At 35.4% G+C, this 22,212-nt stretch overlaps 2 protein-coding genes and 1 long non-coding RNA gene across 4 annotated transcripts in view; all 3 read left to right on the top strand.

Annotated features, from left to right (window-relative positions):
- The first annotated feature begins 3,387 nt into the window (after positions 1–3,387).
- The window catches only part of LOC136801739 (uncharacterized), a 49,918-nt gene continuing 31,093 nt past the window's right edge, over positions 3,388–22,212 (top strand). For both annotated transcript variants that reach the window (XM_067058397.1, XM_067058398.1), the window contains exons 1-2: positions 3,388–3,741; positions 22,069–22,194. In XM_067058397.1, coding sequence (XP_066914498.1) covers positions 3,666–3,741; positions 22,069–22,194 — 202 coding nt within the window. In that variant the 5' untranslated portion in view covers positions 3,388–3,665. The remainder of the gene's footprint in view (positions 3,742–22,068; positions 22,195–22,212) is intronic.
- On the top strand, positions 3,895–9,211 carry LOC136801776 (uncharacterized). Its single transcript, XM_067058443.1, has 5 exons — positions 3,895–3,969; positions 4,164–4,553; positions 4,869–5,226; positions 5,451–5,584; positions 8,882–9,211. Exons 1-5 carry the CDS (start codon positions 3,895–3,897, stop codon positions 9,209–9,211), a joined length of 1,287 nt encoding a protein of 428 aa, XP_066914544.1.
- LOC136801740 (uncharacterized) lies at positions 9,708–10,309 on the top strand. The gene is made up of 3 exons (XR_010845915.1): positions 9,708–9,833; positions 9,988–10,050; positions 10,142–10,309. It is a non-coding gene; the product is annotated as an uncharacterized lncRNA (long non-coding RNA).

The raw sequence follows: 22,212 nt of genomic DNA, 5'->3' as shown, positions 1-22,212 counted from the left end.
TCCGACGCGCGTGTTTGTTTACAATTCGAAAGTTCAAAGTCCAAGGAGAGTGACAATCTGCCAGCTCTCCGGCATACAGGATATTTTCGATTCATTCGTACGGCAAACGAAAAATTTGAAAAAAAAAATTGATAAAAAATTAAAACTTTGTCTTGAGAACCTTCGTACCAAGTTTCAATAGCATTAATAGAAGTAAAGTTATTGCAAAAAATGTATTTTTTGACATAACCCCCGGATTTTCACTTTTAAACCTATTTAACCATGATTTTTACAAAAATCCTCGAAAATCGTTCCAAAAAAAGGGTCATTTTCAGGAGATAGAAAATTTCATATCTCGAGAACGGCTTGGCCGATTTTGATGAATGACCCCTCATTTTTTTTCTTTTTTGATGCTCTTTCCAATGAGCATGGTTTCAATGCGCTAAAAACAATTTGAAAAAATCATTGCGGTCCCTATAGTAGATTAGTTCTTAGAAATATCATACATTTTATTTAGCTCAAAATTTTTCTTAACATGGTCTCATTCTGACCATTTATAATTTGGTCAGTAATTTTGACCATTTGAGTCTACAAAGCATTAAAATGTTCTTAACTTGATCTTAACGCATTTTGGTCATCAAGGCCTTGTGTTCTTATATAGTTAGTTCTTATAAAAAAACGTGTGTCCTTGATGAATTGGAAACACCGTTCTTATAAAAAAAACACATACTTTGACTTATGGGACAGAAAATACGTCACAACGTTGTTTACATAGAGATCGAATTCAAAGTATCAGCAAAATCAACAAACCTTCGAGCATTTAATTTCAAGTATTCATTCTCATGTTACATCTTCTTGTTGACTTTGATGTTTTCAAAGTTATTTTAAAGATATCTCTTAAGCGAAGGATACTGAAAGTTAGACAAAAGCAGTACGCTCCAGACGCTCTGTACTAATTGCCATAAATCGACCTCGAAAACCAATTTACATTTGTCTACATAAAGTTTTGAAGTATAGCCACAAAGAGGAAAGCAAATTAAAATAATCCTCTCATAAACATTTCAACGTTCGAATAGCTTTCCAATGAGATTTAACACAAGAGGAAGCTTGGAGTTTATTTAAAATGTTAATTATCGATAGCTTTTGTAGAGATTTTAGCAACCCTATAAAAACGGACGCATTGCGGATTATATGTGCAATTTACTTGATAATGCTTATGTATGTTTTCAAGAAAATGAATCATGTAACCCTATTTTTGTTTTTCTTGCACCTTTCAGGTAAGTTATTTATACTCGTATTTTGCATCTCCACTTTAAGAAGGCCCCCTTCCTCCGTCGATGAAGGTAAAATTCTTAGTTTTTGTGAACTTGCGATCCCTTATGTACGTTGAAGATTAAAACCTGCTCTAAAAACCTTTGTCTTTCAGAATGTGCAATCGTTACAAGAAATGGTGATGACACACAAATCTTCGAACTAAACACAACAGCAACTTTGAAATGGAATTTAAAAGGTGTACTAGATAAGTCCTTTGCAACTACGTATCTTGTGCATTATAATCATGCTCAAAATCCTTTTTTAGGAGAATCTTACAATTCAAATACATTCACTGGAACCATGGTTCTAGTGAATGACGATTTCAATGGTCGAGTATCAGGCACCATAACTGTAAACAACGGAACTGGAGTTTTATCAGTTGAATTACAAAATGTTGAATATGAAGATAGTGGAAATTTCACTTTTGAGTTTGTTTCAACAGTATTGGGAAGCTTACCAACTCAAGAAAAGGTTGATATCACTCTTGATGTTCAAGGTTTGTGATTTCTTTGGTCCATGTATTCTTTCATCAATGGAGCCACCTTTTCCTTGTATTGAAACAAATTCAAAAACATGACTTTGATTGTTAAGTCGACCCTGCATATTTTCTATCTTTTACATTCTTCAAATTCATCAGATCTATTACCGTGATTTTCACTGCTTAAGAATATTACATATCATATGCTGTGAAGACAAATCCTGATACTATTAAACGCGCACTCAGCGAGAACAAAAGTAACCTGCTACACATTTGAGCGTCGGAGAAAAGGAAAGAAATTCTTTCCACTCAGAAGAGTTTTGAATAATTGGAAATATTAACTACTTAGAGCTTAAAATGGGATTGTGTGCGCTCTATCTTCGATTCTTTAGATATTGATGTGATTGAGACATGCGCGATAAAGTTCTCACGGTTTGTCTCCACAGCTTAATTTTAGATAAAGCTGTGCTATTCATGGTATAGATCTACTGCAGACAGAGGTAGTAAAATCAGATATATACTTTGTCAGGGAGCTGATATGAAACATCTTTGTGTAGGAGTTCCCGTTCCGTTGAAACTTATTAAAATTGTTTTGAATCTCCAGGTGGACCTTCAAAGTGTGGGGATCAAGATCTTCCAAAGAATTTCACATGTAGCAAAGGAGATGTAATAAGTGGTAGTGTTACATTATGTGGTAAACCTCAACCAAGCCTTTCTTGGATGATCGGTGATCGATCAATAAATGGTACCATCGATTCCGCAAAGGCTGATCAACATCAATACACATATCATTCAAACACAATGTGACGTCAGAGAAGTGTGGAAAAAGCGTTTCTTATCAAGCGGTGGGATTCAAAAATAATGAAGTTAGTGGCAGTGCATTGATTATAAATGATAAATGTAAGTTTCACTGTTTTTAAAATTTTATAAACAATGTGTGTTTCTGATAATGAGTGGCCAGCCATGCTCATTGTGAAAATTGTCTTTCACGGCTTTCCTATTAGTTCAATTATTTTTCTATTAGTATTATTATTATCATTTTTATAAGAACCAGTATAATTGAGGGCCGGCTGTTCTTATTTTTTGAGCCTCAAATTGTTCTTATCCTTTTTTCATTTTTTATATACTTGAGTTATTTTAGCCTTTATACTTTATACTTTTTACTTCTTTGACTAAATTGCTTGAAATTGGGTAATTCAGCATTGTTCTTAAATTGTTCTTATTTTTGGAGATTTTGAGCCTCATTGTTCTTATAAAAAAAGCGCACACCTATAGACAGCTCCGTTTAAAAGGGGAACAAGCTGGAGTTTTTACAAGCTCCTATTTGATTTGGTTGGTCGTTAAGATGTAATAAAAGAATCTTATTACTTTTTCTAAAGAACGTGTCATCTCTATCACTTTAAATGACCAATTAGTGAAGTATCTTGTGAAAACTCCAGCTCATCCCATAAAAGGGTGATAATTCTGCACGTCTAATGTATTTGAAGCCTTTGAAGTATCAGTCCTTATAAAAGCTATAGTCCTTTTCCTTTTTATTCTAAAGTCAATATTTCGAATATCCATCTATGATCTATTAGTGAATTATATATTTCATTTTTTCTTCGGTGCAGATGACATTTCGAATGTAATATTCATTCAAGACGACCCATGTCCAATTTTGACATGGAATGCTGATGACCATGGATTATGTGAAGTGGATTTGTTTCTGTCTTTTCCACAAAATGATAACACGATAAAAAACGCCAAAGTTCCTGTCGGCAAAAGATCTTTTCAAAATTGTTATTACACTACAAATGCAACTAGTGTTAGCTACAAGACAATTGTATACTTATTAATCGATGGAAAAAGAATTCAGACAAGCTCCAGTGATATAACTTTGGCAAATGTTGGACTTATGACAACTACAACAACTACAACAACAACAACAACTACCACGACTCCCCCTTCGACCATTAGCACGACCACCACGGGTATCAATCATTTTATTTGCATAAGATAATCCTACTAATGGCTATAACGGTAGTATTTTTTTTCTGTTCCGCAAGAATCACTCAACAAGATTGTTGATTTGTACATAGTGGAACGTTTTTCTCTCACTTTGAGTGTGTGTCTCAAATTTTAAAATGTCTTTACGACCGGCAAGACAGCTCAATGATTCAAAGATTATTCGGTCTTTAAAATGCAACATCATGCCTCTGGTAAGTGGAATAAATTTAGTTATCTATTTTTAATTTGAATTTTTTATTTTTATGTACTTTATTCATATGGAGGGATATTCTAACGCCGTAGCCTCCTCTGTTTGTAGCTTTTTTTTCGTCCGTTACCAAATAAAATATTTGAAAGTAAAATTAATCAGAAAAGTTTTCAATATGGGCTATCACTTTCTTTCTAGATAAAGAAAAGTGACACCGTGACAGCATGCAGGGTGATGTTCACGGAGAGCAACAGACTCCTTGTTACAGACATCAGATACCGTCTAGACAACGCACTGGCAAACATGGACATTAAGTTTTTCATCTCGTGCATATCTGGCACAGAATCAAATCCGAAAGACAAAAATCCAAAAGAGTGTGAGCTTGGGGAACCAATTCCGTTTCGTGTCTCGGTGACTTATTTTATTGTCCATTTAAAGTCCCTGTTACAGCCGCACCAAATTTATCAGAAGTTCCATCATACGGCTGACATCGAGTTTGACATCAAATCCCTAAAGTGTCATCGCCCAAAGTCTGAAGGTGATGAAGTTGACGCTATTGTGTTGGCCTACTTGAAACAGACGGTCAAGGTATGAGTGGTTTGTCTTAATTTTCTAAATTACTGGTTGATGTTGTTCTGAGTTGATTATGAATTCTAGTTGAGTCAAGTCCCAGTTGGCACACAACGTTGTTTCAACGTTCATCTAACGTTATATGGAAGTTGTGAACGTTATAAAAACGTGGAAACAACGTTGTGTGTCAGCTGGTGTAAGATATATTCGAGGTTCAAGCACTTAGAGATGCCTCAAAATTAGACGCTATTTATCAATTTTTTTTATTTTATCTATCCTAAATTTACACTACAACACTTCAACATTTTCAACAAGCTGTTCTTTTTTTCTCAGGACCACAACCAGAAATGTATTAAGGATTTGATTACAGATAGCATGTTGCACTGTTTTAAAGCGGCAAATCCTGCAATGTCCGACGAAGAAGCAACCGCTCATTGTGAAAGCAATGAACAAAAACCATGCCGTTTATTTTGTGCTGACTCGAGAATCATGGCTTCCTTTTCAAACGCAAGTCGATACCTATACGAGGATGGCCTACTTCACATGAACGACTCGACCGACGAGATAGCAAGGCCAGCAGTGGAACCACCTAAAACTTCAATATCAAAAGCGGCTGATAAAATTGCAAAAGTGATGAACCAACTCGATCACAGATTGTATCGTGGCAACATCTACGCAAAAAACAAAAATGGTAACTTTCGCCTTTGAGCATCAAAATATTTGAACTTATGTTCCGTTGCGTGTATGTTTTTCAGTTGGAGAAAAAGTGAGAATATTTTTGGAACTGTACCAATCCTAAACGTGAAATGGGGCATAAAATTATTTGATATAGTTGGTACTATATTTTTCCTAGCTCAACCGTATTTTTAAATTACTCTCACATTCTGTTTTAAACCTTTCTAATTTCTTTTGCAGCTCGATTTACTTTCGAATTATTTCTTGATGTTGGAGCGTATCTTTATAAATTGCAGTTGAACCCTTCATTAAAAGAACTAGTCCTTGCAAATGAATCACAATTGAAGAAAAATATGTCGAACGTACATACTGAGGTAAGAGTTTAGACTTGTACGTCGTAGGACTGTGTGGTACATCATTAAACCTTATGAAAGACCGTAAACATTAGGAAACTTTTTATTGAAAGAATTTTTTAAAGTTTCATTTTCTGAAGTGCCTCTAAGAAATACAAATGGCAAAGAAATATGGTATTTTGAAAGGTTTTTGCAAAACGAGGAAGGCCGCTTAGTAGGCCAATAGCCCGTATGATAGCCCGTCGTTTTTATGAGACTTTGTATTGAAAAGACCATTAGGCCGTCGATTTTGCAAAATGGTTCTGAAAAATTCGAACGAGAACTTTATATATTTGCAATATTTTTCTGAAATCGAAGAAGGCCGCCTAGTAGGCCATTAGACCGTATGATAGGCCGTCATTTTTATGAGACTTTGTACTCAAAAGACCGTTAGACCGTCAATATTACAAGGGGATCTGAGAAATTCGAACGAAACTTTATATATTTGCAATATTTTTCTGAAATCGAAGAAGGCCGCCTAGTAGGCCATTAGACCGTATGATAGGCCGTCATTTTTATGAGACTTTGTACTCAAAAGACCGTTAGACCGTCAATATTGTAAAGGGAATCTGAGAAATTCGAACGAAAACTTTATATATTTGCAATATTTTTCTGAAATCGAAGAAGGCCGCCTAGTAGGCCATTAGACCGTATGATAGGCCGTCATTTTTATGAGACTTTGTACTCAAAAGACCGTTAGACCGTCAATATTACAAGGGGAATCTGAGAAATTCGAACGAAAACTTTATATATTTGCAATATTTTTATGAAATCGAAGAAGGCCGCCTAGTAGGCCATTAGACCGTATGATAGGCCGTCATTTTTATGAGACTTTGTACTCAAAAGACCGTTAGACCGTCAATATTGCAAAAGGAATCTGAGAAATTCGAACGAGAACTTTATATATTTGCAATATTTTTCTGAAATCGAAGAAGGCCGCCTAGTAGGCCATTAGACCGTATGATAGGCCGTCATTTTTATGAGACTTTGTACTCAAAAGACCGTTAGACCGTAAATATTGCAAAAGGAATCTGAGAAATTCGAACGAAAACTTTATATATTTGCAATATTTTTCTGAAATCGAAGAAGGCCGCCTAGTAGGCCATTAGACCGTATGATAGGCCGTCATTTTTATGAGACTTTGTACTCAAAAGACCGTTAGACCGTCAATATTGCAAAAGGAATCTGAGAAAATCGAACGAAAACTTTATATATTTGCAATATTTTTCTGAAATCCAAGAAGGCCGCCTAGTAGGCCATTAGACCGTATGATAGGCCGTCATTTTTATGAGACTTTGTACTCAAAAGACCGTTAGACCGTAAATATTGCAAAAGGAATCTGAGAAATTCGAACGAAACCTTTATATATTTGCAATATTTTTCTGAAATCGAAGAAGGCCGCCTAGTAGGCCATTAGACCGTATGATAGGCCGTCATTTTTATGAGACTTTGTACTCAAAAGACCGTTAGACCGTCAATATTGTAAAGGGAATCTGAGAAATTCGAACGAAAACTTTATATATTTGCAATATTTTTCTGAAATCGAAGAAGGCCGCCTAGTAGGCCATTAGACCGTATGATAGGCCGTCATTTTTATGAGACTTTGTACTCAAAAGACCGTTAGACCGTCAATATTGCAAAAGGAATCTGAGAAATTCGAACGAGAACTTTATATATTTGCAATATTTTTCTGAAATCGAAGAAGGCCGCCTAGTAGGCCATTAGACCGTATGATAGGCCGTCATTTTTATGAGACTTTGTACTCAAAAGACCGTTAGACCGTAAATATTGCAAAAGGAATCTGAGAAATTCGAACGAAAACTTTATATATTTGCAATATTTTTCTGAAATCGAAGAAGGCCGCCTAGTAGGCCATTAGACCGTATGATAGGCCGTCATTTTTATGAGACTTTGTACTCAAAAGACCGTTAGACCGTCAATATTGCAAAAGGAATCTGAGAAATTCGAACGAAAACTTTATATATTTGCAATATTTTTCTGAAATCGAAGAAGGCCGCCTAGTAGGCCATTAGACCGTATGATAGGCCGTCATTTTTATGAGACTTTGTACTCAAAAGACCGTTAGACCGTCAATATTGCAAAAGGAATCTGAGAAATTCGAACGAGAACTTTATATATTTGCAATATTTTTCTGAAATCAGAGAAGGCCGCCTAGTAGGCCATTAGACCGTATGATAGGCCGTCATTTTTATGAGACTTTTGTACTCAAAAGACCGTTAGACCGTAATATTGCAAAAGGAATCTGAGAAATTCGAACGAAAACTTTATATATTTGCAATATTTTCTGAAATCGAAGAAGGCCGCCTAGTAGGCCATTAGACCGTATGATAGGCCGTCATTTTTATGAGACTTTGTACTCAAAAGACCGTTAGACCGTCAATATTGCAAAAGGAATCTGAGAAATTCGAACGAGAACTTTATATATTTGCAATATTTTTCTGAAATCGAAGAAGGCCGCCTAGTAGGCCATTAGACCGTATGATAGGCCGTCATTTTTATGAGACTTTGTACTCATAAGACCGTTAGACCGTCAATATTACAAAGGGAATCTGAGAAATTCGAACGAAAACTTTATATATTTGCAATATTTTTCTGAAATCGAAGAAGAAGGCCGCCTAGTAGGCCATTAGACCGTATGATAGGCCGTCATTTTTATGAGACTTTGTACTCAAAAGACCGTTAGACCGTAAATATTACAAAGGGAATCTGAGAAATTCGAAAGAAAACTTTATATATTTGCAATATTTTTCTGAAATCGAAGAAGGCCGCCTAGTAGGCCATTAGACCGTATGATAGGCCGTCATTTTTATGAGACTTTGTACTCAAAAGACCGTTAGACCGTAAATATTACAAAGGGAATCTTAGAAATTCGAAAGAAAACTTTATATATTTGCAATATTTTTCTGAAATCGAAGAAGGCCGCCTAGTAGGCCATTAGACCGTATGATAGGCCGTCAATTTTATGAGACTATGTATTGAAAAGACCGTTAGGCCGTCGATTTTGCAAAAGTGGTTCTGAAAAATTTCAATGAAAGCTTTATAATTTTGATAAATTTTTCTGCAATCGAAGGAGGCCGCTTAGTAGGCCATTAGACCATATGATAGACCGTCGTTTTTAAGAGACCTTGTATGCAGGAGACCGTTGGACCGCAAAAATTACAAAGTGAGTCCGAGAAATCAAAATGAGAACTTTAAGATTTTTCCAATTCAAGAAGATCTTAGTATACCACAATGATCTTGATTATGTTTTATTTTCAGTTGTTTCCGAAAATCAAAGTGGATTATGACTTCATCGAAGTGAAGAACAACACATACTTGAAACTTTCAAGTAGAGCATTTGTCGATTGTCCATTTTCTCCTGAAGATTATGGTGTAATTACCCCGCGTAGTTACCACGATTTTGATCCGCACCGAACCACATGTCATGGTGGTTATCTTGCTTCAGCCATTGAACGTTGGTGTCCTACACTAGAAGACCAAGCGAAATTGGCTCACAAAATATATATGTGCATGTTAGCGTTTCAAGTGCCCCATAAAAGCAAGAGATTGGTTTGGTCGGAGATATTGACAGTGGAAAGACATCAGTGATGAACATGTTTTTCGGTCTTATTCCTGAGCAAAAGATTGCCACAATTACCAAAGAGCGTGTTTTTGGTTTGTCAATGATAAAGTCTGACACGGAGCTGTTGATAATTGATGAATGGACCAAGGATATGACACCTGCAGACATGGTAAAGGTTTTATTCCAAGGAGGAAGATTTCCACAATCAGTGAAATTTGAGGATCCAAAATTACAAGAAATGAATGCTGGGGTGTTCATTACCTGCAACCATGTTCCCAAATTTCCAAAGAAGGATAGAAAGTCTGTACTCAGAAGAATTGACGATGTCAATACACGTGAGCTGGAAGTACTATGCCCAGAAGCACCTGAGTGGATTCGCAAAAACGCAATGCATTGTTTGAAGTATTTAATTGACATGATAAACAACAACCTCGACGTTATCGATCAGAGTGAATTGTCCTACACCCTACCACAGAATGTGCGTTGTGAATCGACTATTCTTGAGGATGAGGTAGAAAAAAGAAGAACTGGATCGAATCCGAGATTGTGTCGTTGAAGCAGATGACTCTGTCCCTTTGGTCGACTCGTCAACAAAAGAGCTGGAAGTCTTTCGTGTAGATGAGGATGTTGATGAGGTTTTAGAAAGCGGTGGGTACTACTTCCTTACTAACTCTCCACACAGAACTTCTTGCTCTTAAAGCTAAATTATTTAGGATTTACTGACAACTTTGACTTACATCCTTTCTAAGTGCATGGTATTGAAAAGATACGAGTTTGAAAAATAAATCTTTCTATCATATAGATTCGACATCAATGAGCAGGACGAGTGACATTGAACAGCCAAACCATCTTTCCGAGTCTGACGGTAAGCTTTCATTTAATTTTCAGCTTGGATTTATGTCAACTGTCGTTTCAAATTCAATATATCAAAACATTTCTTTTTCTCTCGTTTACAGCTCTCAATATCGACGAGTTGTTTGGCATCATATCATCGACAGAGGCCGAACTCTCCGATATCGAGCCACCAAAGAAAAGATCACGAACACTGTTTCTTCCAAGCGACGATGAAGACGATACTACCATCCGAGAGTTGCTGAATGACCTTATCGATCATGTCTCTGCAGAAAACAGTAATGATTCATGATGATTTATTAGACATTTTATTATGTTCCTTTGCGCATTTTTTAAGACCATGAGGAATTGGACAATGAACCGAGTGTTGCTTTCTTTTTTCAGCGTTTTCAATTACGAAAGAAGAATCGTCCAAACTAACAACGGAACAGAGTCAAACGACGGTAAGTTTTTTAGCTTTTGTTATTTTACATGATTCAGTCTATGAATGGCAAATCTAGGTTTCTCTATCTTGGTCGTGATAAGTGAAGCAAAACTGCTTGTGGTCTTGGTTTTTGACACGTTGTTTTTTCCCTTTTCAGTTGTGGAAAGTCCCATCAAACAGGATGAGCTCAAATCCAAGAAGGTTTAAAATCGAAGAAGTCAATCTTGTCGAGTATTGGCGTTTGGTCAGAAAGTTTTGTTCAAGAAATTGGGCTATAAAAAATCTAACGGGCCCGTGGCCTGTTCAATCTTCCAGATCCATGACAAATATGTCAAATCATTAACAACTCCACGTCCACCAACAGTGGCAAAGCCAAGAGATGATGCTGCTTTCTTAGTCTTAAACAAACCACGTGCTACCTTTGACACCAGGGCTTTCTACAAACGTTATCAATCTGCATTGAGCAAGTCAAGGCTATTCGGGAAAAAATCGACATTCGCATTTTCAACTCCATCATTTTGGTAAATCTTGTAACTTTCTGCTTTTTAAGGAGAAATACAAATTAAAATTCGTGTTGATCAATAAATCTGAACTAACTTTCTTCAACATTTCCACCATAGATTTCACATGAAGCCAAAGCGCAGACTGAAGAATTTGAAAATATTTTAATCTTTGATTTCCCTAATAGGACGGTCTAACGGCCTACCTATCTACCATAGAAACTCTTATAAATTCTATGGTCTTTTTCTGGTCTAACGGTTTATAGAAATGTCTTCAAGTTTTGCACCTGGCATTTCGAATTTTACATCACACTTTAAAATTCTTAAACATTTTTGAGGCGTTAATGAACATTTTTGCCTTCCTTTTCAACATTTGGAGGTCTAAACGCCTACTCCATAGAAACTCTTATAAAATCAACGGTCTTCTTCTGGTCTAACGGTCTATAGAACAGTCTTAAAATTACCTACCGGGGGCATTTAAATTTTAAGCGGGAATTTGAGCTTTTGATACATTTTTACTTGTTTTCACTTTGATTCTCAAAATTTAGCGGTCTAACGGTCTCTTCTATAGAAACTCTCATAAAGTCTACGGTCTTCTTATGGTCTTAGGGTCTACAGAATGGTCTTCACTTTATTGAATTATTTTTACCCTCAAAAGAAAAACTCTGACATTTTCGGACGATATTTTTCAGATGTTTCACTTTAGCTACCATGATTATACCGGTCTAATGGGCTACTCTATAGAAACTCTCATATAAACTTCGGTCTTCTTATGGTCTAAGGGTCTACAGAATGGTCTTCACTTTATTGAAATATTTTTACCCTCAAAAGAAAAACTCTGACATTTTCGGACGATATTTTTCAGATGTTTCACTTTAGCTACCATGATTTTATACCGGTCTAATGGGCTACTCTATAGAAACTCTCATATAAACTTCGGTCTTCTTATGGTCTAAGGGTCTACAGAATGGTCTTCATTTATTGAAATATTTTTTACCCTCAAAAGAAAAACTCTGACATTTTCGGACGATATTTTTTCAGATGTTTCACTTAGCTACCATGATTTTATACCGGTCTAATGGGCTACTCTATAGAAACTCTCATACAAACTTCGGTCTTCTTATGGTCTAAGGGTCTACAGAATGGTCTTCACTTTATTGAAATATTTTTACCTCAAAAGAAAAACTCTGACATTTCGGACGATATTTTTCAGATGTTTCACTTTAGCTACCATGATTTTATACCGGTCTAATGGGCTACTCTATAGAAACTCTCATATAAACTTCGGTCTTCTTATGGTCTAAGGGTCTACATAATGGTCTTCACTTTATTGAAATATTTTTACCCTCAAAAGAAAAACTCTGACATTTTCGGACGATATTTTTCAGATGTTTCACTTTAGCTACCATGATTTTATACCGGTCTAATGGGCTACTCTATAGAAACTCTCATATAAACTTCGGTCTTCTTATGGTCTAAGGGTCTACAGAATGGTCTTCACTTTATTGAAATATTTTTACCCTCAAAAGAAAAACTCTGACATTTTCGGACGATATTTTTCAGATGTTTCACTTTAGCTACCATGATTTTATACCGGTCTAATGGGCTACTCTATAGAAACTCTCATACAAACTTCGGTCTTCTTATGGTCTAAGGGTCTACAGAATGGTCTTCACTTTATTGAAATATTTTTACCCTCAAAAGAAAAACTCTGACATTTTCGGACGATATTTTTCAGATGTTTCACTTTAGCTACCATGATTTTATACTTGTCTAATGGGCTACTCTATAGAAACTCTCATATAAACTTCGGTCTTCTTATGGTCTAAGGGTCTACAGAATGGTCTTCATTTTATTGAAATATTTTTACCCTCAAAAGAAAAACTCTGACATTTTCGGACGATATTTTTCAGATGTTTCACTTTAGCTACCATGATTTTATACCGGTCTAATGGGCTACTCTATAGAAACTCTCATACAAACTTCGGTCTTCTTATGGTCTAAGGTCTACAGAATGGTCTTCACTTTATTGAAATATTTTTACCCTCAAAAGAAAAACTCTGACATTTTCGGACGATATTTTTCAGATGTTTCACTTTAGCTACCATGATTTTATACCGGTCTAATGGGCTACTCTATAGAAACTCTCATATAAACTTCGGTCTTCTTATGGTCTAAGGGTCTACAGAATGGTCTTCACTTTATTGAAATATTTTTACCCTCAAAAGAAAAACTCTGACATTTTCGGACGATATTTTTCAGATGTTTCACTTTAGCTACCATGATTTTATACCGGTCTAATGGGCTACTCTATAGAAACTCTCATATAAACTTCGGTCTTCTTATGGTCTAAGGGTCTACAGAATGGTCTTCACTTTATTGAAATATTTTTACCCTCAAAAGAAAAACTCTGACATTTTCGGACGATATTTTTCAGATGTTTCACTTTAGCTACCATGATTTTATACCGGTCTAATGGGCTACTCTATAGAAACTCTCATATAAACTTCGGTCTTCTTATGGTCTAAGGGTCTACAGAATGGTCTTCACTTTATTGAAATATTTTTACCCTCAAAAGAAAAACTCTGACATTTTCGGACGATATTTTTCAGATGTTTCACTTTAGCTACCATGATTTTATACCGGTCTAATGGGCTACTCTATAGAAACTCTCATATAAACTTCGGTCTTCTTATGGTCTAAGGGTCTACAGAATGGTCTTCACTTTATTGAAATATTTTTACCCTCAAAAGAAAAACTCTGACATTTTCGGACGATATTTTTCAGATGTTTCACTTTAGCTACCATGATTTTATACCGGTCTAATGGGCTACTCTATAGAAACTCTCATATAAACTTCGGTTTTCTTATGGTCTAAGGGTCTACAGAATGGTCTTCACTTTATTGAAATATTTTTACCCTCAAAAGAAAAACTCTGACATTTTCGGACGATATTTTTCAGATGTTTCACTTTAGCTACCATGATTTTATACCGGTCTAATGGGCTACTCTATAGAAACTCTCATATAAACTTCGGTCTTCTTATGGTCTAAGGGTCTACAGAATGGTCTTCACTTTATTGAAATATTTTTACCCTCAAAAGAAAAACTCTGACATTTTCGGACGATATTTTTCAGATGTTTCACTTTAGCTACCATGATTTTATACCGGTCTAATGGGCTACTCTATAGAAACTCTCATATAAACTTCGGTCTTCTTATGGTCTAAGGGTCTACAGAATGGTCTTCACTTTATTGAAATATTTTTACCCTCAAAAGAAAAACTCTGACATTTTCGGACGATATTTTTCAGATGTTTCACTTTAGCTACCATGATTTTATACCGGTCTAATGGGCTACTCTATAGAAACTCTCATATAAACTTCGGTCTTCTTATGGTCTAAGGGTCTACAGAATGGTCTTCACTTTATTGAAATATTTTTACCCTCAAAAGAAAAACTCTGACATTTTCGGACGATATTTTTCAGATGTTTCACTTTAGCTACCATGATTTTATACCGGTCTAATGGGCTACTCTATAGAAACTCTCATATAAACTTCGGTCTTCTTATGGTCTAAGGGTCTACAGAATGGTCTTCACTTTATTGAAATATTTTTACCCTCAAAAGAAAAACTCTGACATTTTCGGACGATATTTTTCAGATGTTTCACTTTAGCTACCATGATTTTATACCGGTCTAATGGGCTACTCTATAGAAACTCTCATATAAACTTCGGTCTTCTTATGGTCTAAGGGTCTACAGAATGGTCTTCACTTTATTGAAATATTTTTACCCTCAAAAGAAAAACTCTGACATTTTCGGACGATATTTTTCAGATGTTTCACTTTAGCTACCATGATTTTATACCGGTCTAATGGGCTACTCTATAGAAACTCTCATATAAACTTCGGTCTTCTTATGGTCTAAGGGTCTACAGAATGGTCTTCACTTTATTGAAATATTTTTACCCTCAAAGAAAAACTCTGACATTTTCGGACGATATTTTTCAGATGTTTCACTTTAGCTACCATGATTTTATACCGGTCTAATGGGCTACTCTATAGAAACTCTCATATAAACTTCGGTCTTCTTATGGTCTAAGGGTCTACAGAATGGTCTTCACTTTATTGAAATATTTTTACCCTCAAAAGAAAAACTCTGACATTTTCGGACGATATTTTTCAGATGTTTCACTTTAGCTACCATGATTTTATACCGGTCTAATGGGCTACTCTATAGAAACTCTCATATAAACTTCGGTCTTCTTATGGTCTAAGGGTCTACAGAATGGTCTTCACTTTATTGAAATATTTTTACCCTCAAAAGAAAAACTCTGACATTTTCGGACGATATTTTTCAGATGTTTCACTTTAGCTACCATGATTTTATACCGGTCTAATGGGCTACTCTATAGAAACTCTCATATAAACTTCGGTCTTCTTATGGTCTAAGGGTCTACAGAATGGTCTTCACTTTATTGAAATATTTTTACCCTCAAAAGAAAAACTCTGACATTTTCGGACGATATTTTTCAGATGTTTCACTTTAGCTACCATGATTTTATACCGGTCTAATGGGCTACTCTATAGAAACTCTCATATAAACTTCGGTCTTCTTATGGTCTAAGGGTCTACAGAATGGTCTTCACTTTATTGAAATATTTTTACCCTCAAAAGAAAAACTCTGACATTTTCGGACGATATTTTTCAGATGTTTCACTTTAGCTACCATGATTTTATACCGGTCTAATGGGCTACTCTATAGAAACTCTCATATAAACTTCGGTCTTCTTATGGTCTAAGGGTCTACAGAATGGTCTTCACTTTATTGAAATATTTTTACCCTCAAAAGAAAAACTCTGACATTTTCGGACGATATTTTTCAGATGTTTCACTTTAGCTACCATGATTTTATACCGGTCTAATGGGCTACTCTATAGAAACTCTCATATAAACTTCGGTCTTCTTATGGTCTAAGGGTCTACAGAATGGTCTTCACTTTATTGAAATATTTTTACCCTCAAAAGAAAAACTCTGACATTTTCGGACGATATTTTTCAGATGTTTCACTTTAGCTACCATGATTTTATACCGGTCTAATGGGCTACTCTATAGAAACTCTCATATAAACTTCGGTCTTCTTATGGTCTAAGGGTCTACAGAATGGTCTTCACTTTATTGAAATATTTTTACCCTCAAAAGAAAAACTCTGACATTTTCGGACGATATTTTTCAGATGTTTCACTTTAGCTACCATGATTTTATACCGGTCTAATGGGCTACTCTATAGAAACTCTCATATAAACTTCGGTCTTCTTATGGTCTAAGGGTCTACAGAATGGTCTTCACTTTATTGAAATATTTTTACCCTCAAAAGAAAAACTCTGACATTTTCGGACGATATTTTTCAGATGTTTCACTTTAGCTACCATGATTTTATACCGGTCTAATGGGCTACTCTATAGAAACTCTCATATAAACTTCGGTCTTCTTATGGTCTAAGGGTCTACAGAATGGTCTTCACTTTATTGAAATATTTTTACCCTCAAAAGAAAAACTCTGACATTTTCGGACGATATTTTTCAGATGTTTCACTTTAGCTACCATGATTTTATACCGGTCTAATGGGCTACTCTATAGAAACTCTCATATAAACTTCGGTCTTCTTATGGTCTAAGGGTCTACAGAATGGTCTTCACTTTATTGAAATATTTTTACCCTCAAAAGAAAAACTCTGACATTTTCGGACGATATTTTTCAGATGTTTCACTTTAGCTACCATGATTTTATACCGGTCTAATGGGCTACTCTATAGAAACTCTCATATAAACTTCGGTCTTCTTATGGTCTAAGGGTCTACAGAATGGTCTTCACTTTATTGAAATATTTTTACCCTCAAAAGAAAAACTCTGACATTTTCGGACGATATTTTTCAGATGTTTCACTTTAGCTACCATGATTTTATACCGGTCTAATGGGCTACTCTATAGAAACTCTCATATAAACTTCGGTCTTCTTATGGTCTAAGGGTCTACAGAATGGTCTTCACTTTATTGAAATATTTTTACCCTCAAAAGAAAAACTCTGACATTTTCGGACGATATTTTTCAGATGTTTCACTTTAGCTACCATGATTTTATACCGGTCTAATGGGCTACTCTATAGAAACTCTCATATAAACTTCGGTCTTCTTATGGTCTAAGGGTCTACAGAATGGTCTTCATTTTCAAAACAGAATCAATCAGATTTGACTTAGAACTTTGAAAATTTTGATGCTTTTTTCTTTCTGTATGACTTTAGAATCTCACAAATTGACGGTCTGAAGGTCTCCCCATAGAAACTCCTATAAATCCACCGGGCTACTCCTGGTCTACTGGTCTACATACTGGTCTTCATTTTCAAAGTAGAATAAATCGAATTTGAATTAGAACTTTATGAATTTGATGCTTTTTTACCTATTCTATAACATTAGAATCTCGAAGATTGACGGTCTAAAGGTCTCCCCATAGAAACTCTCATAAAATCAACGGTCTTCTGTATGGTCTAACGGTCTACGCTGTGGTCTTCAATTTCGAAAAAAAGAATTCCGAAATTAAGATCCCCCCTCCGGGTTTGTAAAAAACTTTTTTTTGACTCGATATCCAAGTATTTTTGCGATATACTTAATAAATCGATCCTTTTGAAATTTGGAACATAATGTTTTGTTACAGTTTAACAGTGGGACGCTCTCTAGAAATTTTGAAAACTTTGGTAAAGATGTCGGATCTTAAAAGTCAAAAGGAAGATGAGATGCTCAACAAAAATTGCACTTGTTTTAGTCAGTACACTATGGAGAAGCTATACGGAGCAAAGAAAAAAGGTAATGCTGAGCAACTTCACACATCCATCCCTGATGCGACTTAGTCATTGTAGTATTTCTATTTGATGTTTCTACTCTAAATTTCGCCCAAAATTTCACTATTTTCAATGTGTGTTTTCTTTAATCTCAGAACCTGAGGTGATTGTCATTTCGTCTGACGATGAAAGGTGTCACGGCAAAGACGAAACACTGGTCAAACGAAAAATTTCAAAGAGAACAATCGAAGTGACGATCGAAATTGACGATATATTTTCAAAGAAAAAGAAAAAGAAAAATTCAAAATAAAACAGAATTTATGTTTTCGTTGTCCGTGAACTCATTACAACCCTTTGAGAAAAACCGTTTTCTTCTGCCTGTAAACATTATTTAAATAAAATCATCTAAAAGTGAAGGGGCTTCAGTTTGATATTTTCTGTATGTTCTGATATATTTCCAATAATATAATAAAAAAAACACAATTGAAGCTTTCTTAAGTCAAGTCAATTTACAAGTTTGGGCCCTACGACATAATGTTGCCCCCTGCCTTGAAGAATGAAATTTGAATTCAGGATCAGTCAAAATTTTTGACCACGCACAACCATATTTTTGAATTCCTAGTTTTAAAAAATTATCTTCTGCTGAAGAAAATGCAACTTTTTTCTGGCGTTGTCCTTTAACTTTAATTTGAGTCTTGTGTTCAATATTGAAAATGGGCGTTGGGAGCGTCGATATATCCAATGTTTCTGTAATTTTAGAGAGAGCGTTTATTGATGGAGTCTCGTCTGTTAATTTTTCCATTACTTTTTTTCCTTTTGATGCAATATCTCTAGATTGAAGTTTTTGATAGTGGACTCGCGCAACAAATGAAGTATGTTTTTGGTCTTGTGAGAGAACATGTTGTTCTTCTACTGTTAATTTTGCTGCACTTTCCGTTTCAATGATCTGTCGATATCTAGTCGGATTGATATACTTTCCAATAGCTTGAAAAACTAACCTTCCAAAAACGTCACTAAGGCGTGAAAGTTGCGTTCCGTTTCTTGTCACTAGAAGATAGTCACATGTTGGATTCATCCTTGGTCTAATACATTTAATGTATCCATTTACAATATCCAGAACTTGTTTTGTAAAAATTAAAGTGTCGAATCCGTATTTTTCCATAGTCTTGAAAACTGTTTGGTCGATCATTCCATTTTGGTCAACATTCTCTATCATTTCTACTGTCAGATATTGAAATGTCATAGGTCTGGTAGCTTTTACCATAAGGAACAAAACTGCAGTGAGAAACCCAGTACAAAATGACAGATCGTGTGACGATGGACGAAAGTCCTTAGTTGAGGTACTAAGTAAAATTTGAGTAAATCTTTCGGCATGGTGAGGAATAACTGATTGCATATCTTCTAGGCTTGCCCAGCAATCTATCTTAGACAAATAATCAACACTAAGCAAAATGTTCCACTCACATCGCATTTTTCGAGCCAGCGTTTTCTTAACACGGTCAATATAAATCTCTGATACCACATAGGTTTCGTTAAGTGCTGTGCTGTTCATTCTCCTAAAATCTAGAACATGCGACAAGGAGTTCATATATCCTATTAAACCAGCATAGCCAACACACCAATCCTTTTTTAAGTATTCGATAAAGTCTGAGATAGAAGAAATTGAACCGACACAATAATCTACGATGGTTAGTGGTATGTCCCACTCAGGGTAGCAATCTTGACAGCAAAATTTTAAAAATTTTAAAACTCTGCAACTAACTTGGCTTGACTGTTTATAGCTTTTAGAGCCACCGACGGCACTACACAGCCAGGATTTAAAAGAAATGTCAAATGAACAGTCTCGATTGAAAGATGGTATGTCCGTAGTCCTACTGCGTTTCGTTCTTTTTAGGGTTGTAGATGTCACAACCTGCTTTGGTAAAACATCCTCTACATTTGGCTTTTCGTCAAAAAAATAATACCACCCATGCCTCTGATAAACATGCTTCCTGCAACCTCGTTTTGTTTGGTACGATTCACTGTCACAATTCTTTACAGGACAATTGAATAACCCATCTCTATCTGGAACCAAACTCAAGCGTTTTGGTTTAGAAGCAGCTCCTACAGCATCTTTCCAAATTTTCTTTGACAAGAGTTTCTTTGGCATTCCTTTTCCACGCACAATATACAAATAAAACCAATCTCGACCGAATTCACTCATTCGAAAAGAAAATTGCATAAACTTGTAAAAAGTAGCAAAAGCACCCCGATTTGTATTCAAAACAAAGAAAATCCGGGGACATCCTATCACTTATAAATTCTGAATTCGAATTAGCATAATTTAACAAAATTTACATTTTAACCAATCTCTATCCAGTAAACGAGTCGGTCGTTTGTACCCCCAGTCTTTCTTGAAAATGAAATCGTAAGAACGAAAAGACTCTCTCAATATAGACACCCCCTTGAAACTTCAAAAAATGCAGCTAAAATTGCTAATCTCAGCTCTTTAAAACGGAGGTACTTGATGAGAAATTTCTTATAGATAAATGGGAACTACAAAGCCCACTAAAACCCCCTAATTTTCTCAAGCAATCAAGCTTTTAAAATGAGACTCTGATAATATCCAGGGTGTAAAGAGATGTAATACAGTTTTATTGAAGAACGTATATCAAAACAGTCCTAATTCGTCCCCTTTTTGGTCAGTAAAATGCTCATCTAAAATAAACGGAGTAACGTTAGGTAAAATACGCTTATTCAAAGATTTTCTTATAAATGACAATAATTTCGACAGGAACGAAAACGACCTCATTAGATGCTCTCAAAGGACCGTTTATTTTCTTTCGATTTCTAGTGAAAAAGGAATCAAAAAGTCCTTAATTGAAACACAGAAAGGAACGTTTGTAACAATTTAATTGAATACCTAAGCAAATATACTACAATCTCCTTTGAGACGCCTTGTACCTTTTAAAGTATTCCCATCCATAAAAATGGCAGATATACATTTTGGAAATAAAAAAAAACAGTTGATTTTGACTTGAACAAAAGGAACATAATTATTATGAAACGTATATAAGTATTTCCAATTTTAATTGATATCAATTGGATGTCTTTTTGGTAAAACAGAACAAATTAAATGACTGCTTGTTTTGAAATTTTCGTCATATTTTAAGGGTGCTTCATCAGCATGTAGCTCGCCAAAAATGAAATCCTTTTTCAGTAGGGTGGTGGCAGGGGGCAGGGGGTAAATATGGGTGCAAATAGACGATGCTATCGTTCGTTAGCGTGTCTGTAAACGCGTAAATTAGCACTGTAAAAACGCCTCCACCACTGCTTACTCGGCCCCGGGATAAATTTCATTTTTAAATTTATCCCTGCCTCTTAATCTATTTTCTTTTTAGTGACATTATGTAGACGAAAATATTGTTTAGGGGAGAAAAGACAAGAGTCGGAAAGAGGCGCCTCCGATTACTATTTTTAAGGTTCCATCGCTTTCTTACACCTCAGAATTAGCATTCCGCAGCTTCGACCGACCCACTCATTTATTTAGAACCCCCGATGGGGCTAGATCTGAAACTTCAGGATGAAAAATAAAGTCACTTATTTCCCATCCAGAACACGGTGTGTTTTTCAAGCAAAATCTCTAAATGCAACTTTAACATCTTAAATTCACACTGAGTTGTTGAAGATTCATTTCTAGCTCCTGTGGGGCTTCAAACACAATGGTGCCACCACGCTACTGTATTTTATAAGGAAAGCTAGAAATTTAAAAAAATCGTAAACAATATTACAATTTAAGGAATTCAATGGCCTTTTTATAAATTTTGTTAAATGTAAAGACCTCTTATTGTCGAAACCATTACCAAGTTGATCAAAATCCTTTGAATCTTCAAATATTCCAGACTAGACTTTTTTATGAACTCCTCTAGGAATGAATTACCATAGCAATATTTTAAAAAGGAGGTAAGCGTTGACTCATGAACATATTTTATGAAAAGTTCTATAAAATATCATAAAAGAATTTCTCACGAATAGGGTTATCTACAACAGCTAAACCAACCACCTGCACAAACGAAATGCAGACTTCAGAGAAAGCCAAGTGAAAATGACAACATGATCTACTTTTAGTATTTTAAATCTTCATAAATTGTTCTAATTCTGATATTGTAAGGGAAGTCGAACTTTATTTGATCCTTAACTGTTTGAGTTTCAGGTCTTAAATCAATATTCTCGCCATTCAGTGCAGAAAACTCCTTTGTCAAAAAAATTTAAAGATTACGTAATCTTTTATTAGATACTTCGACAAAAATTTCGTTCATCGGAGGTTATTTCGGTGGAATTGCAACAGTTCTTTTGATCGAGTTCATCATCTTCATTGTGTACCGTTATTCAAGACAACGAAAGAAAGATGTGGACCAAGGTAAATGATTGATTCGAC

Source organism: Clytia hemisphaerica, unplaced genomic scaffold, assembly GCF_902728285.1.
Source record: "Clytia hemisphaerica strain Z4C2 unplaced genomic scaffold, Clytia hemisphaerica genome assembly, whole genome shotgun sequence".
Classification (NCBI taxonomy): Eukaryota; Metazoa; Cnidaria; class Hydrozoa; order Leptothecata; family Clytiidae; genus Clytia; species Clytia hemisphaerica.
The sequence above is the reverse complement of the archived record's forward strand: the minus strand, read 5'-3'. Positions and strand labels throughout refer to the sequence as shown.